The following is a 14,310-nucleotide window of genomic DNA, read 5'->3' on the forward strand; positions in this document are numbered from 1 at the left end:
AGCTCATTGGGTGACTGGGAGGCAGTTAATTAGGCAGGGAAGTACCTGGGCAAGATAAAAGGAGGCTTTTGGGGAGCGGAACAGTTCCCGGAATATAGAAAGAGAAAACTCCTACAGGGAAAGCTTCCAGGAATCTGATGAGGGGTCTAGGGTTGCCTGGCATCCAGTTTTCAACTGGAACGTCCAGTCGAAAAGGGATCTTGGTGGCTCCACTGAGTACCACTGACTGGGCTGTTAAAAAGCTCCCTGCGGCTCCCGGAAGTAGCCAGCGTGTCCCTACAGCCCCTAGGCACAGGGGCGATCAGGGAAGTTCCATGTGCTGTCCCCACCCCGAGTGCCAGCTCCACAGTTCCCATTGGCCAAGAATCACAGCCAATAAGAGCTGTGGGGGCAGCGCCTGCAGACACAGGCAGCGCAGAGCCTTCTGGCCACCCTCGCACCTAGGAGCCAGATATTCTGGCTGCTTTCAAGAGCCACAGGGAGCCTGCCTTAGCCCCGCTGCGCCACGGATCAGGAGGCGCCTGAGGTAAGCTCCGCCTGGCTGGAGCCGCACTCACTCCTACACCCTAACCACCTGCCCCAGCCTTGAGCCCCTTCCTACACCCCAAACCCCTCATCCCTAGCCCCATCCCAGAGCCCGCACCCCCTCCAGCACCCCAACCCCCACCCTGAACCCACTTCTGCACTCCGAACCCCTCAGATCCAGCCCAGAGCCCCCTCCTGCACTCCAAACTACTCATCCCCAGCTCCACCCCAGGGCCTGCACCCCCCGCTGGAGCCCTCACCCCCTCCCGCACCCCAACCCACTGCCCCAGTCTAGTGAAAGTGAGTGAGGGTGGGGAAGACCGAGGGAGTGGGGATGGAGTGAGAAGGGGCAGGGCAGGGCAGGGGCCGGGTCTCGGGGAAGGGTGTTTGGCTTTGTGCAATTAGAAAGTTGGCAATCCTAGAGGAGGCTCACTAGCAAAGGAACCCAAGGAAGAATGCTCCTGGGTGGAAGAGTTTTGGAAAGGAAGGGACTATGAATGTAAGTCTCAGGGAAACCTGGCTCCTATGAAGGACTTCATCAGGCAACTGCAGAAGCCCTGGAAAAAAAGAGAAATTACGTGCTTTTCTGAGACAGGGTCATTGTGGTTTGGCAACTGTAGACACCTTGACCCAAGAGGAATGATCCCCCAGCTAGTGACAACAAGTCCCTGACTCCAGGGAAGGGTTCTGGGTCATGAAGGCCTCATCATTAAGCAATCTTGGACATAACTGAGGTTTGACAGACTCAGGTTGACTCAGCCTCTGCCCAATCCTGCTAGAAATGCTGAGAGGAAGGCCTATTCATAGGACGTTCTGCCTTTGGGGTTGAATAAATTAGACCCCTGAAGGGGCTCTGATCAATATTCAAGCCTCATTGAACGTATTAAAACTCTGGGAAACTGAAGCAGGGATCCAATGGTAGTGCTGACCAGGCTGCCACTCCTTTTATCTTGCCTGGGACTGATGTCAGGCTTACAGGCCTATAATTTCCTGGGTCATTCCATTTACCATTTTTATAAACTTGCAGAAATGGTAATATTCCTTTAAATAGTCTGTGATCGCTGTAGCAGTGTGCACTGCGTTCTCTGTTCTAAAAGCCAGCCAGAGGCAGGCAACGGTATTTTATATACCTAGATAATAAGAAAAGCCTATGTTTAAATGTAATGTGCTCCCTTCACGGTAACCTTCAGTGGGTGGGTTTCATTTCTGAGAGGGAGAAGAGAACCTCCAGGGGAGCAGAGAGCTTCAGGAGCACTTCTGTTACATCTCTTCCTCAGTGGTAAGCACTACTGGTAATGTTAGTGGAGGCCTCTTCCGTTGATAGAATATTGACTGCCAAATGATGGCTTTCACTCTGCCTGAATGATTGATTGTACTTGTTTTCACAGGGCTGAACTAGTCACAAAGTTTGAGATCTAAAAGATACATTGGTAAGAACCTTGGGGATATTTTATCTTCTTTTGGACCACTAAGGTGGGATCGGGGTTGGCAGTAACATTCAGGTGGTCACTTAAAGCAGCAAAACACTAAATAGGTGTTTGCATGGGTGAGTGGGAGACAATGTAATAGTTGGGCATTTACTTATTGCCCTTGAGTAATCAAACTCCTTTGTCTTTGTTTGGAATAGTCTGTTAGGATAAGGTTGATCCTACAAAGGCAATTTCCTGCATTTGTGGGGTATATGTATTGGTGGATCTTAGATCTTTTCATCTTCATCTGTCTGTGCATCATTCCTCTTTTCCCCAGAGAGTACAGTAACTCCTCACTTAAAGTCGTCCCAGTTAACGTTGTTACGTTGCTGATCAATTAGGGAACATGCCCATTTAAAGTTGTGCAATGATCCCTTCTAAGGTCGTTTGGCAGCCGCCTGCTTTGTCCACTGCTTGCAGGAAGAGCCACCTGTTGGAGCTAGCTGGTGGGGGCTTGGAACCTGGGTGGATTGGCAGCCCCCCATCAGCTCCCCCTATCAGCCTCTCACTCCCCTAAGTTCCCTGTACTGCAGCTACCCAGGAGGCTAGCAATTGCAGCTATCCCTCCCCCCACTGCCATCTGCTGCTCCTGCCCTCTGCCTTGGAGCTGCTCCCAGAGACTCCTGCTTGTTGTACGGGGGGGAGGGAGGGCTAATGTCAGGGTGTCCCCTGACCCCCTGCTCCTGCATCCCACTTACCCCTTCTCCATATAAAACAGGAAGGGGACATACACAGAGAGAGACACAGAGAGCTTGAGGCAGCAGCTGCTGTCTCAACTTCCTGATCCACTTAAAAAGACAATGCACTTAAGAGTGGGTCAGCTTAGTTAAAGGGGCAGTGTGTGTCTCTCTCCCCCACAGACAGTGTGTGTCCTGTCTCTGTCTGCTATGCTATCTCCCCTCCCTCATGTTTGTGCTGCCTTGTGTGAGAGGCTACATTAACTACAAGATCTTCTGTCTTCACTGAGAAGTCTGAAAGAATGTCTAACATAGTGAATGCTTATGGGAAGGGGGTAGGTTTACAAGATAAAATAAAAAAAGAACAAGTTAAAAATCACTTAGAAAAGTTAGATGCCTGCAAGTCACCAGGGCCTGATGAAATGCATCCTAGAATACTCAAGGAGTTAATAGAGGAGGTATCTGAGCCTCTAGCTATTATCTTTGGAAAGTCATGGGAGACGGGAGAGATTCCAGAAGACTGGAAAAGGGCAAATATAGTGCCCATCTATAAAAAGGGAAATAAAAACAACCCAGGAAACTACAGACCAGTTAGTTTAACTTCTGTGCCAGGGAAGATAATGGAGCAAGTAATTAAAGAAATCATCTGCAAACACTTGGAAGGTGGTAAGGTGATAGGGAATAGCCAGCATGGATTTGTAAAGAACAAATCGTGTCAAACCAATCTGATAGCTTTCTTTGATAGGATAACGAGTCTTGTGGATAAGGGAGAAGCGGTGGATGTGGTATACCTAGACTTTAGTAAGGCATTTGATACGGTCTCGCATGATATCCTTATCGATAAACTAGGCAAATACAATTTAGATGGGGCTACTATAAGGTGGGTGCATAACTGGCTGGATAACCGTACTCAGAGAGTAGTTATTAATGGCTCCCAATCCTGCTGGAAAGGTATAACAAGTGGGGTTCCGCAGGGGTCTGTTTTGGGACTGGCTCTGTTCAATATCTTCATCAATGATTTAGATGTTGGCATAGAAAGTACGCTTATTAAGTTTGCGGACGATACCAAACTGGGAGGGATTGCAACTGCTTTGGAGGACAGGGTCAAAATTCAAAATGATCTGGACAAATTGGAGAAATGGTCTGAGGTAAACCGGATGAAGTTCAATAAAGACAAATGCAAAGTGCTCCACTTAGGAAGGAACAATCAGTTTCACACATACAGAATGGGAAGAGACTGTCTAGGAAGGAGTATGGCAGAAAGAGATCTAGGGGTCATAGTGGACCACAAGCTAAATATGAGTCAACAGTGTGATACTGTTGCAAAAAAAGCAAACGTGATTCTGGGATGCATTAACAGGTGTGTTGTAAACAAGACACGAGAAGTCATTCTTCGGCTCTACTCTGCGCTGGTTAGGCCTCAACTGGAGTATTGTGTCCAGTTCTGGGCACCGCATTTCAAGAAAGATGTGGAGAAATTGGAGAGGGTCCAGAGAAGAGCAACAAGAATGATTAAAGGTCTTGAGAACATGACCTATGAAGGAAGGCTGAAAGAATTGGGTTTATTTAGTTTGGAAAAGAGAAGACTGAGAGGGGACATGATAGCAGTTTTCAGGTATCTAAAAGGGTGTCATCAGGAGGAGGGAGAAAACTTGTTCACCTTAGCCTCTAATGATAGAACAAGAAGCAATGGGCTTAAACTGCAGCAAGGGAGATTTAGGTTGGACATTAGGAAAAAGTTCCTAACTGTCAGGGTAGTTAAACACTGGAATAAATTGCCTAGGGAGGTTGTGGAATCTCCATCTCTGGAGATATTTAAGAGTAGGTTAGATAAATGTCTATCAGGGATGGTCTAGACAGTATTTGGTGCTGCCATGAGGGCAGGGGACTGGACTCGATGACCTCTCGAGGTCCCTTCCAGTCCTAGAGTCTGTGAATCTATGTGTTAACCCTTGAGGGCTCAGCTGAGCGCTAGTTCATCATTCAACAGTAAGGCATTCAGCCCTCTTCCACCCTCTAACTTCACCACCTCAACCAAGCTTCACAATCATCATAACTGTGAACAGTATTAAATTGTTTAAAACGTATACTGTGTGTATGTGTATATCTATAGAATATATAGATTTTTGGTGAAAAAAAATTCCCTGGAACCTAATCCCCCCCATTTACATTGATTCTTATGGGGAAATTGGATTCACTTAACATTGTTTTGCTTAAAGTCGTATTTTTCAGGAACATAACTACAATGTTAAGCAAGGAGTTAATGTATTTTCATTTTACTGGTACTTAAGAATAAATTCATGAAATACAACAAAGAAAACTTTTTCTCTCCCACTCAGCTGAGAAGATCTTCTCAAACTGATGTAAATGGAAAAGATTTCTCTTGTCATTTCTGATGAGAGACGTGTTATATTTTGTTAATGTTTTGAGGCCAGGGCAGCATTATACACTTGGGTAATTCCATCTTTTGTTCATTTTTAAGTTTTACCTAAAACTGCACCTCTAGGAGCAGATGTAGGCTCCCAGTTCAGCAGCAGTACCCTCTGCCCTAGCACCACAACCCTAATCCCAGGGGAGGGGCGGACAGGGCCCAGGAAGTGGGTCTTGAGATTGAGCCTGCCCCACATGCACCCCACCGTGGCAGCTGCTGCCCCACAGGGCAGGGCCTGGCTCCCTACTCTGGGAGTTGCAGGCTGGCATATGGAGTTGCAGAGCCACTCAGGTTTGTCCCAGCCGTGACCGAGAAGCAGCTGGTCTTGCACCACATCTTAATTCCCAGAACGTAGAGCCAGGACCAGTGCCCTAGGACAGGATGCAGCACTGCAGGGTGAATGAGGGGGAACCTTGCTTTCCAGGTCCCATCTCCTCTCCCTTCTCCCCCTCACGTCAGGGCCTCCCTTCCACTCCACAGTGGGCTGGGAGAAGTGTTTTGCACCTTTGGTTTCACAATTTCTGTGGCTGCAACTGAACCCGTGCTAAGTCTGCCCCCTGTGCACTTCTAAAGAATTAGAAACATGGAGTTGTGTAAAGAAAAGGGACTGCACCAGCTATCTGTATACAAAGGAAGTTTCAAAGGGCCTCTTCTGGGCGCTTTGCAGGAGCTTGAACACCAGTTTTGCGCTTTTGGAAAACACAGGAAGTTTTCTAAACACAATGTGGGGAGTGCTTTGAAAATGTGCTTATCTATCTAATCTAATGTGTTGCTTATTGTAATTATATAGTGCACATTTTAACCCTTTAAGGCCTTCTCCCTCATCTCAATGGGTGTATGTATAAATTATTACACTGGCAGGGGAAAAATAACCCCTGGGGGCCTGAGAGGAAGGGAAAAGGAATGGCAGGTTCAGCTGCTAGAGAGCCTTCTCCCCATCACCCCTCAGGAGATTATCCCTGGGTGAGCTGGAGCAGGGAAGAAGGAGAGATTTCTCCACCTTTCTCTGCTACCCATTGGCTATGGGGAGAAGGGAGAGTTTGATTCTCATGCATCCCCACCCAATACCTACCCATCTGTATGGGAAGCCCTCAGACTACCTAGCAGCCATTCTTCTGCCCTGCCCTCTCTACCTTATAATGGAGATATAATTTGAATAAGTTTCTAAGATTTTGTGGGTCTGACTGATTGCTAGGTTTGGGGGTCAGCTAGGAGTTCCTCCCTCAGAAAAGGATTGACAAGGTGTTTGGTGGGATTTTCTACCTCTCATGAAGCATCCTGGAAGCTCAGTTTAAGGCTAATGAGTAAGAATAGTGTTTAAAAATAATGATTTTGTAATTTCATTGCAATTGTGGGTGAGAGACACAAAAGGGCCATCTTTCAAAGATAAACATGACTGAGACCCAAGAAATGTCAGGCATGGACCCTCTTAGCCTTGCGGAAGAAGGGAGGGCCTTAAATCTTCACAGACTAAAATACCCTTCATGTGTACCCTCATTCTCCTCCTAGGGGCAGAGTGAGAAGATTCAGAGGTGAGTTAAATCATTGGGGCTATGCTAAAGAGTCCAACCCTAAATATTGGCTATTTGGTATGAGATCATTTAACACGTCCCTTGACTCAAGTAAATATCTGGTATTTTGTGAGGGTTTAGCTCCATCCATTAAAGTTCATAGTTAATAAAGTTTCAGCTTTCCACTTTGAAATCCATCCCTCTGTCTGTGTTTCATTCTCCTGCATGTCCTGATCAAATATGTTTTTAAAAAAACTGTCTCAGAAATGAAGGAAAATAAATACAAATTGTGCAGCTATGGAATCTCCTCATCACTCTACTTTCCTTCTTCCATCTTCACCACTGAACGGAGACACTATTGTACATACTAGTGTGATTTAAAATGTTTGTACTTATAGTGCCTTTACTTCTATGGGCCATCTGCTTAAGTTTACATGTATATAATATCTGTTACTGGTTTCCATTTCCATTATATGCTTTTCTTTCTTCCTTTAGTCTCTCATCTTTTACTTCTCTTTCAGTTTCTATTTCTTTTTATTAATTTTTTTCTTGCTAGAGATTTCCACCCCTTCTGTATTTCTCTACCCTTCCTGCTCCTCCAACCCCTGACTTGTATCCCCCACTTCTCCTGTCTGCTTTTCTTTTGGCATTTTTCATTGCTTTTATTTCTATTCCTATTTTTGTACTACTTTCTTCCAGGTTTGCAACTTTTTTTCATTTAATTTTCCCTCCTTCATTTTCTTTTCTAATTCATTAATTTTCCTCTCTCCTGTGCCCCCTAATTTTTTTCTGCCAATATTTCTTTTCCCCTTTCTGTTTTTCTTCTTTTCTGCAACCCATGCTTCTTTTTTAGTCTCCTTTCTCAGCGCTGCTTATCACTCCCTCCTCATCATCTCTTGCTTTCTCACATCTCTGCCATTCCTCATCTCTTGCGTCTGTCAAAAATGTATTAGGTCTGGCACTGATCCTCCAACCTTCCTCAGAGGCTGCCTCATCATTGTCACACAGCCCTGCCAACCAATGGGTGGAGACTGCAGATGTGCTCTACTGCTTGCCCAAACACACATTTAAACAATGCACCTACTAAAATCAGAAGATTGTTCAGCAGCATAAAATATGCAGGATCTGCAGTTTTATTGTGCACTCATTTTTCTGTGCCCATGCTTATTTTTAAGCTGCGTACTATATTTGTTAAAAATACTTTGTTAATTCTTCACTTGTAAACATCTTTACTGAAGAAAATGCTAGTATACAGAACAATTGTTTAAATGAAAGAGAAATATGAAGAAACTATTGCTTTTGTTAACTGTAAAGAGAGTAAGTGATGCACAAGTAATCTTAGGAACCATATATTTTGGTAATGCAGAACTCCTATCTGCAATACATGGGGCCAATTTTTATTTGTTTAGGTCCTGATTCTGCAGCTCTTTCTTCCATTGACGTCAATAAATCTACTTGTGAATATGCAAGTGAGTAATTACTTCTCACTATGAGTAAGAGTTGCTGAATTGGGCCTTTTATAATTAACAATCTGTTCCCTGAAGATTCTGCACTGGGACCACTTTTTCATAATTAATAAAATATCAGTAGCAATAAGACTGTATCAGCAAACCTTCCAATAAAATACTTTGGGTAAAAATTGATTAAACAAATTCTAGAATTGAGAAATTATTTCGGCTTATATATAGTTGGCTTATCAAGAACGAAATAGATGCCTTGGAAAACGATCAAACTTCTTTTTTAAACACTGAAGTGAATTTCACATAAATTGTTTTTAGTATTTTATATTTGCATGTACTGATGCTGGCATAAGCAAAATAAATTACTAAATAATATTTTCCCTTGATTGTTCTAACATGTTCATCTTTTCTTTTCTGTTTTCTTTTAGCACTTTCTTATGCAAGAGAATAAATGGTAATTAAAATGAGCAGGATGAAAAGATGGAGCAGTCAGTGCTTGTACCACCAGGACCTGACAGCTTCCACTACTTCACTAGAGAGTCTCTTGCAGCTATTGAACAACGCATTGCTGCAGCAAAGACTAAGTATTCAAAACAAGACTATAAAGATGATGAAAATGGCCCAAAACCAAATAGTGACTTGGAGGCAGGAAAGTCACTTCCATTTATTTATGGTGACATACCTCCAGGAATGGTGTCCGAGCCCTTGGAGGATCTGGACCCATATTACATTAATAAAAAAGTAAGTATTTATTATCAAGCGTGTTTCATTGTCACTTTTATAAAGTAATGCTTGGATGTTTTCATCGTGTACATAATGTGTAATTTACATAAAATGTACAAGAGAGCTGTGTTATGTAACATACTATATGTATGCAAATGGTATTCCACTGTTTAACAAAGGGTGTGAGGATAGTTTTAGCTGAGCATCATAGAAAGGAACAGGATATGTAACAAGTGGAGGAAGTATTCATAGTCAACAACTTACATGTATTTCCCTCTTCCAAAAAGTTAGTAAATAGAAGAACACTTAACAACTGAATGCTAAAAAACTGTCTCAATCTAACCCACGTATTTGGACCACGCTCATCACCATGGACTCATGGTACTGTGAGCATCTTAATTTGCATGATGAGCTTGGGACTGCATACATATACAATTCTATGATTTTGTGGAGATTAATGTTGCTTTTATTATTAAATCAGTTATCTTTGTTATAAATGCAATATAATACCTGAATGTATTGTTTACTTCCAGGTACCACATTATGTAGCCTAAAATAAATAAAATGAAAATCTAGGCTTGCATTGAAAATAACTTGCTCCCACTGAAATCTATGGCAAAATATTATTGGGTTCGCTGATGCAGGATTGAGCCCCTAGTAATTTGTGTATTATTCTGTTATCTCTTTGTAAATGGTGGAGCATTTATACTGAACCTGAAAAATAGATGACACCAAGCTATTGTGAGGCTGCTGTGCATAATACAATACACATAAATATTTTCTATTAATATTTTAATAGAGCTGTTAAGCAATTAAAAATTAATCGTGATTAATTGCACTGTTAATAATACCATTTATCTAAATATTTTGGATATTTTCTACATTTTCAAAAATATTTATTTCAATTACAAAACAGAATACAAAGTGTACAGTGCTCACTTTATTTATTTTTGATTACAAGTATTTGCACTGTAAAAAAAACAAAAGAAATAGTATTTTTCAATTCATCTAATACAAGTACTGTAGTGCAATCTCTTTATCATGAAAGTTGAACTTACAAATGTAGAATTATGCACCAAAAAACTGCATTCAAAATTAAAACAATCTAAAATTTTAGAGCCTGCAAGTTCACTGAGTCCTACTTCTTGTTCAACCAATCGCTCAGACAAGTTTGTTTACATTTGCAAGTGATAATGCTGCTCGCTTCTTGTTTACAATGTCACCTGAAAGTGAGAACAGGCATTCTGATGGCACTGTTGTAGCCAGTGTTGCAAGATATTTACCATGCCAGATACACTAAAGATTCATATGTCCCTTCATGTTTCAGCCACCATTCCAAGGGACATGTGTCCATGCTGATGACAGGTTCTGCTCAATAACAATCCAAAGCAGTGCTGACCAACGCATGTTCGTTTTTATTATCTGAGTCAGATGCCACTAGCAGAAGGTTGACTTTCTTTTTCGGTGGTTCGGGTTCTGTAGCTTCTGCATTAGACTGTTGCTCTTTTAAGACTTCTGAAAGCATGCTCCACACCTCATCCCTCTCAGATTTTGGAAGGCACTTCAGATTCTTAAACCTTGGGTCGAGTGCTGTAGATATCTTTAAAAATCTCACATTGGTACCTTCTTTGCGTTTTGCAAAATCTGCAATGAAAGTATTCTTAAAATGAACAACATGCGCTGGGTCATCATCTGAGACTGCTATAACATGAAATATATGGCAGAATGCAGATAAAACAGAGCAGAGGACATACAGTCCTCCCCCAAAGAGTTCAGTCACAAATTTAATTAAAGCATTTTTTTAACAAGCGTCATCATCATGGAAGCATGTCCTCTGGAATGGTGGCCGAAGCATTCTATCTGAGACGTAAATACCTTGCAGTGCTGTCTACAAAAGTGCCATGCAAATGCCTGTTCTCACTTTCTGGTGACATGGTACATAGGAAGAGGGCAGCATTATTTCCTGTAAATGAAAACAAACTAGTTTTTCTTAGCAATTGACTGAAGTAGGACTGAGTGGACTTGTAGGTGCTGAAGTTTTATATTCTTTTGTTTTTGAGTGCACTTAGGTAACAAAAAAAAATCTACATTTGTAAGTTTCACTTTCATGACAAAGAGATTGCACTACAGTACTTGTACAAGGTGAATTGAAAAATATTTCTTTTGATTATCATTTTTACAGTGCAAATATTTGTAATCCAAAATAATAAACACTTTGATTTTAATTATAACACAGAATATACTATATGTGAAAATGCAGAAAAACATCCAAAATATTTTAATAAATTTCAATTGATATTCTATTGTTTAACAGCACAATTAAAACTGTGATTAATTGCAATTACTTTTTTTAATCACGTGAGATAACTGTGATTAATTGACAGCCCTAATTTTTAACATTTAGACAAACATCTGCTATATACTTAAAAAGAGCAGATTACAGACCTATTAAATTGGGTGCTTGTTTGAGCAGGTATTTCTCCAGGTTATTGCAGATTTGAAACTGGCAGTTACGTACAATCATTACCTTATTTGGTATTCTGCACCTGCTTTGATAGAAAAGACCTAGCAGTATATTTGCTTTTTGAACTATTTAGGAGATATATGATATAGCTCAAGAAACACACAAGTAAGCAAAAAATACCAGAATGAGACCTAAAGACAGCAATTAGGACATTTCTGTTAGAGTTTGCACATACGGCTAGCCTTAAAATATTCTAGAGTCCTTGCAGGATTTCTCTGTTACACTGCCTCAGCATTCAGTATAGAGGCAGCAGCTTTATCCTCAGCAATGTGAAGCTTTCTAAAAGACATTAGCTACAGTATCATAGAATATTATGGTTGGAAGGGACCTCAGGAGGTCATCTAGTCCAACCCCCTGCTCAAAGCAGGATCAGTCCCCCGATTTTTACCCCAGTTCCCTAAATGGCCCCCTCAAAGATTGAGCTCACAACCCTGGGTTTAGCAGGCCAATGCTCAAACCACTGAGCTATCCTTCCCCCGTCAGTTGATGATTTGTGATGTTTTCCATTTATCACTGTAAATATTAGAGCCTTTGGTGATGGGGAGCATATAAATACCAAGATATGTAATTTTAAAGAGTGATTTTTGACTTTTCACAAAGTGCAGTATTTTAAGTGTGACTTAGCTTACTAAATTTTGTATTACAATTCTATTTTGACTAGATAAAAAGAAAATGGAAATATGGTGTCAGAACAATATTTTTACTTCAGGCCAATCTTTGATGCCACTGAAAGAGCCAATCTGTGCCATTCACACTGTATTAGATTGAGAGAAATTTTCTTTAAATTGCTGCCCTCCTTCTACAGAAATCACATATTTTACTTTTTTAAACATAGGGTTCTTTATGCATTTTGTCTCACTGATTTCTGTGTAAAATCTCCAAGTAAAGTGATATTCCTGATTGCCCCACAATTCATTGTAAGCTCTGGTAATCAAGCAGGTTCCCAGCCAACGGAAGCTGTGGAGCCAGCGCTCGGGGCAGAGACAGTGCAGGGAGCCTCCCTGGCCGCCCCAGACCCTAGCGGTTGCAGGGACAGGCCGGCTACTTCCGTGAGCTGCGCAAAGCCAGGGCAGGTAGGTAACCGCACTGCATGGCCGACCAGACTTTTAACAGCCCGGTCAGTGGTGCTGACCAGAGCCACCAGGGTCCCTTTTCGACTGGGCATTCCGGTTAAAAACTGGACACCTGGCAAACCTAGCTCAGGCCCAGCAGCCCCTGTTTCCCCATCTCCGTAAGGGAAGTGACACTAGAAGGGCAACGCGTCAAATGGATGACCATGGCTGAATTTGCATAGCCCACACCAGCAGCCATACCTCTGACTGCAGTGGAGGGCACAAAGATGCAGCATGGACACAGTCAATAGCAGAGTGCACAGTAAGGAGCCTTCAGGTCTAGCTTCCTGCCCCAGTGTCACGTCTATAAAAGCTCCTGGTCCTCCTGAAATTCCAACTTATATCCTACGCTGAGACCTCCCAGAGAAACAGAGACCTCTCTGGCCCATGTAAATGCCAGCAATAGGGATGGGTGGAACATCTAGAGAGCCTATCTTTGAGAGACCCAGAAGAATCTTATATGGGAGAGGGAGACCAATAAGACCAGTATCTTTAAGGACAGGGAGATTGGTAGCCACCAGAAATACATTTTGGAACAGTCTCTGAGCCCAGTTTTGCTCCCCCGGTCTGAAGCAGTATTATGGGGAAATAAAAGAATAATATCATCCCTTCTCCTTTTCACTGAGTGCAGGAGGGCAGATAATGCTCAGAACCTGGTTCCCCTGCTCACCTTCACAAAGTGAAAGACAGTGGATAATCCTCAGCACCTGGGTCCCTTGCTCACCCTCACAGAGTGCAGCATGGCAAATCCATGCAGAAAACTCCAGGCCATAGACATGCACTGATTCTTCTAGTCATGCATACCCAGACCTCCACAAATACGTCCTCTTTCAGGGAGGAAGGCCAGCCATCCTAATTAAAGTTAGGGAATCAAATAGTAAAATAAATTTTTAAAAACTAAACAGACAAACATAAACAACCCCAAGAGGAAACACTCTTTCAGGCCAGAATGTGCTGAGTATTGTGAAACAAGGTGAAAGAGGTCTGCAGCTACTGTAGGCAAGCTATACAGATGCTCCTCGGGTTACGCGAAACCTGACTTACGCAAATCTGCACTTAACGGAAAAAGTTCCATAAGCTAGAAATAGGAGGGGTTTTTGTTTGTTTGTTTTAGGGGCGAGGGGAGTTTTTTGTGCAATGGTCGGAGTTTCCGACTTAAGCAAAATTTGAGTTACGCAAGGCGTTCCAAAACAGAACGCTTGTGTAAGTCAGGAAGCGTCAGTAGCTATGTGCACCTTGGGAAAGAGTAATAGAGGGATAAATTTCCTGCAACGCCTAAAAGATTGGGAAAGTATTGGTCTACCATCCCTTAGCTGCTGTTGCAGGTCACTGTCCCCTAGCTACTGGGCTGTTGTTTCCAGCTGCGACTGTGTGTCCCCATGATCTAATATTCAGGCAGTAAGGAGCCTCTTAGCCTACCATTTATTTATTTCTATACTAGCCTCCCACCCCAGCATCCATTTTATAAGCCCAGAAAATTCTTGACTGTGCATCAGTTAACCTGGTATCACTACTGGAGACAAACATGGCTATTTTCTCTGGTGTTCAGGGGTTTGGTGTTTCTAGTGGGGGGAATATTTTTATCTAAAAGAGTAGCCTCCTCACTATACAGGCCCTTCACAGGCATCCAAGTCTAGGTTGGCATTGTCTTAGCCCCATCCCTTGGGCATGAAAGCTTCAGGCCAACAAAACCAAACCACCCAACCAATATGAATAATTGTCTGATACCCTAAAGTGCCCTGGGATGCTTTCACAAGCAATGCTAACAGGAGTGAAAGACTGCAAGTGTGGACACTCTCAACTGAAAAAATCACATGGTCTAAAAGGTTCTCCCAGGAAAGAAGAGTGTGTGGGGAGGTTGGAGAGGAGGGAGGGTAA

General features: G+C 42.6%; 1 protein-coding gene across 1 annotated transcript in view; it reads left to right on the forward strand.

Moving 5' to 3' along the window:
* The window catches only part of LOC116819303 (sodium channel protein type 1 subunit alpha), a 198,241-nt gene that overhangs the window by 60,933 nt on the left and 122,998 nt on the right, over positions 1–14,310 (forward strand). The window contains exon 4 of the mRNA XM_032770943.2: positions 8,502–8,814. Within this exon, the coding sequence (XP_032626834.1) occupies positions 8,554–8,814 (261 nt within the window). The 5' untranslated portion in view covers positions 8,502–8,553. The remainder of the gene's footprint in view (positions 1–8,501; positions 8,815–14,310) is intronic.

Source organism: Chelonoidis abingdonii, chromosome 10 (genome assembly GCF_003597395.2).
Source record: "Chelonoidis abingdonii isolate Lonesome George chromosome 10, CheloAbing_2.0, whole genome shotgun sequence".
In the NCBI taxonomy this organism is placed as follows: Eukaryota; Metazoa; Chordata; order Testudines; family Testudinidae; genus Chelonoidis; species Chelonoidis abingdonii.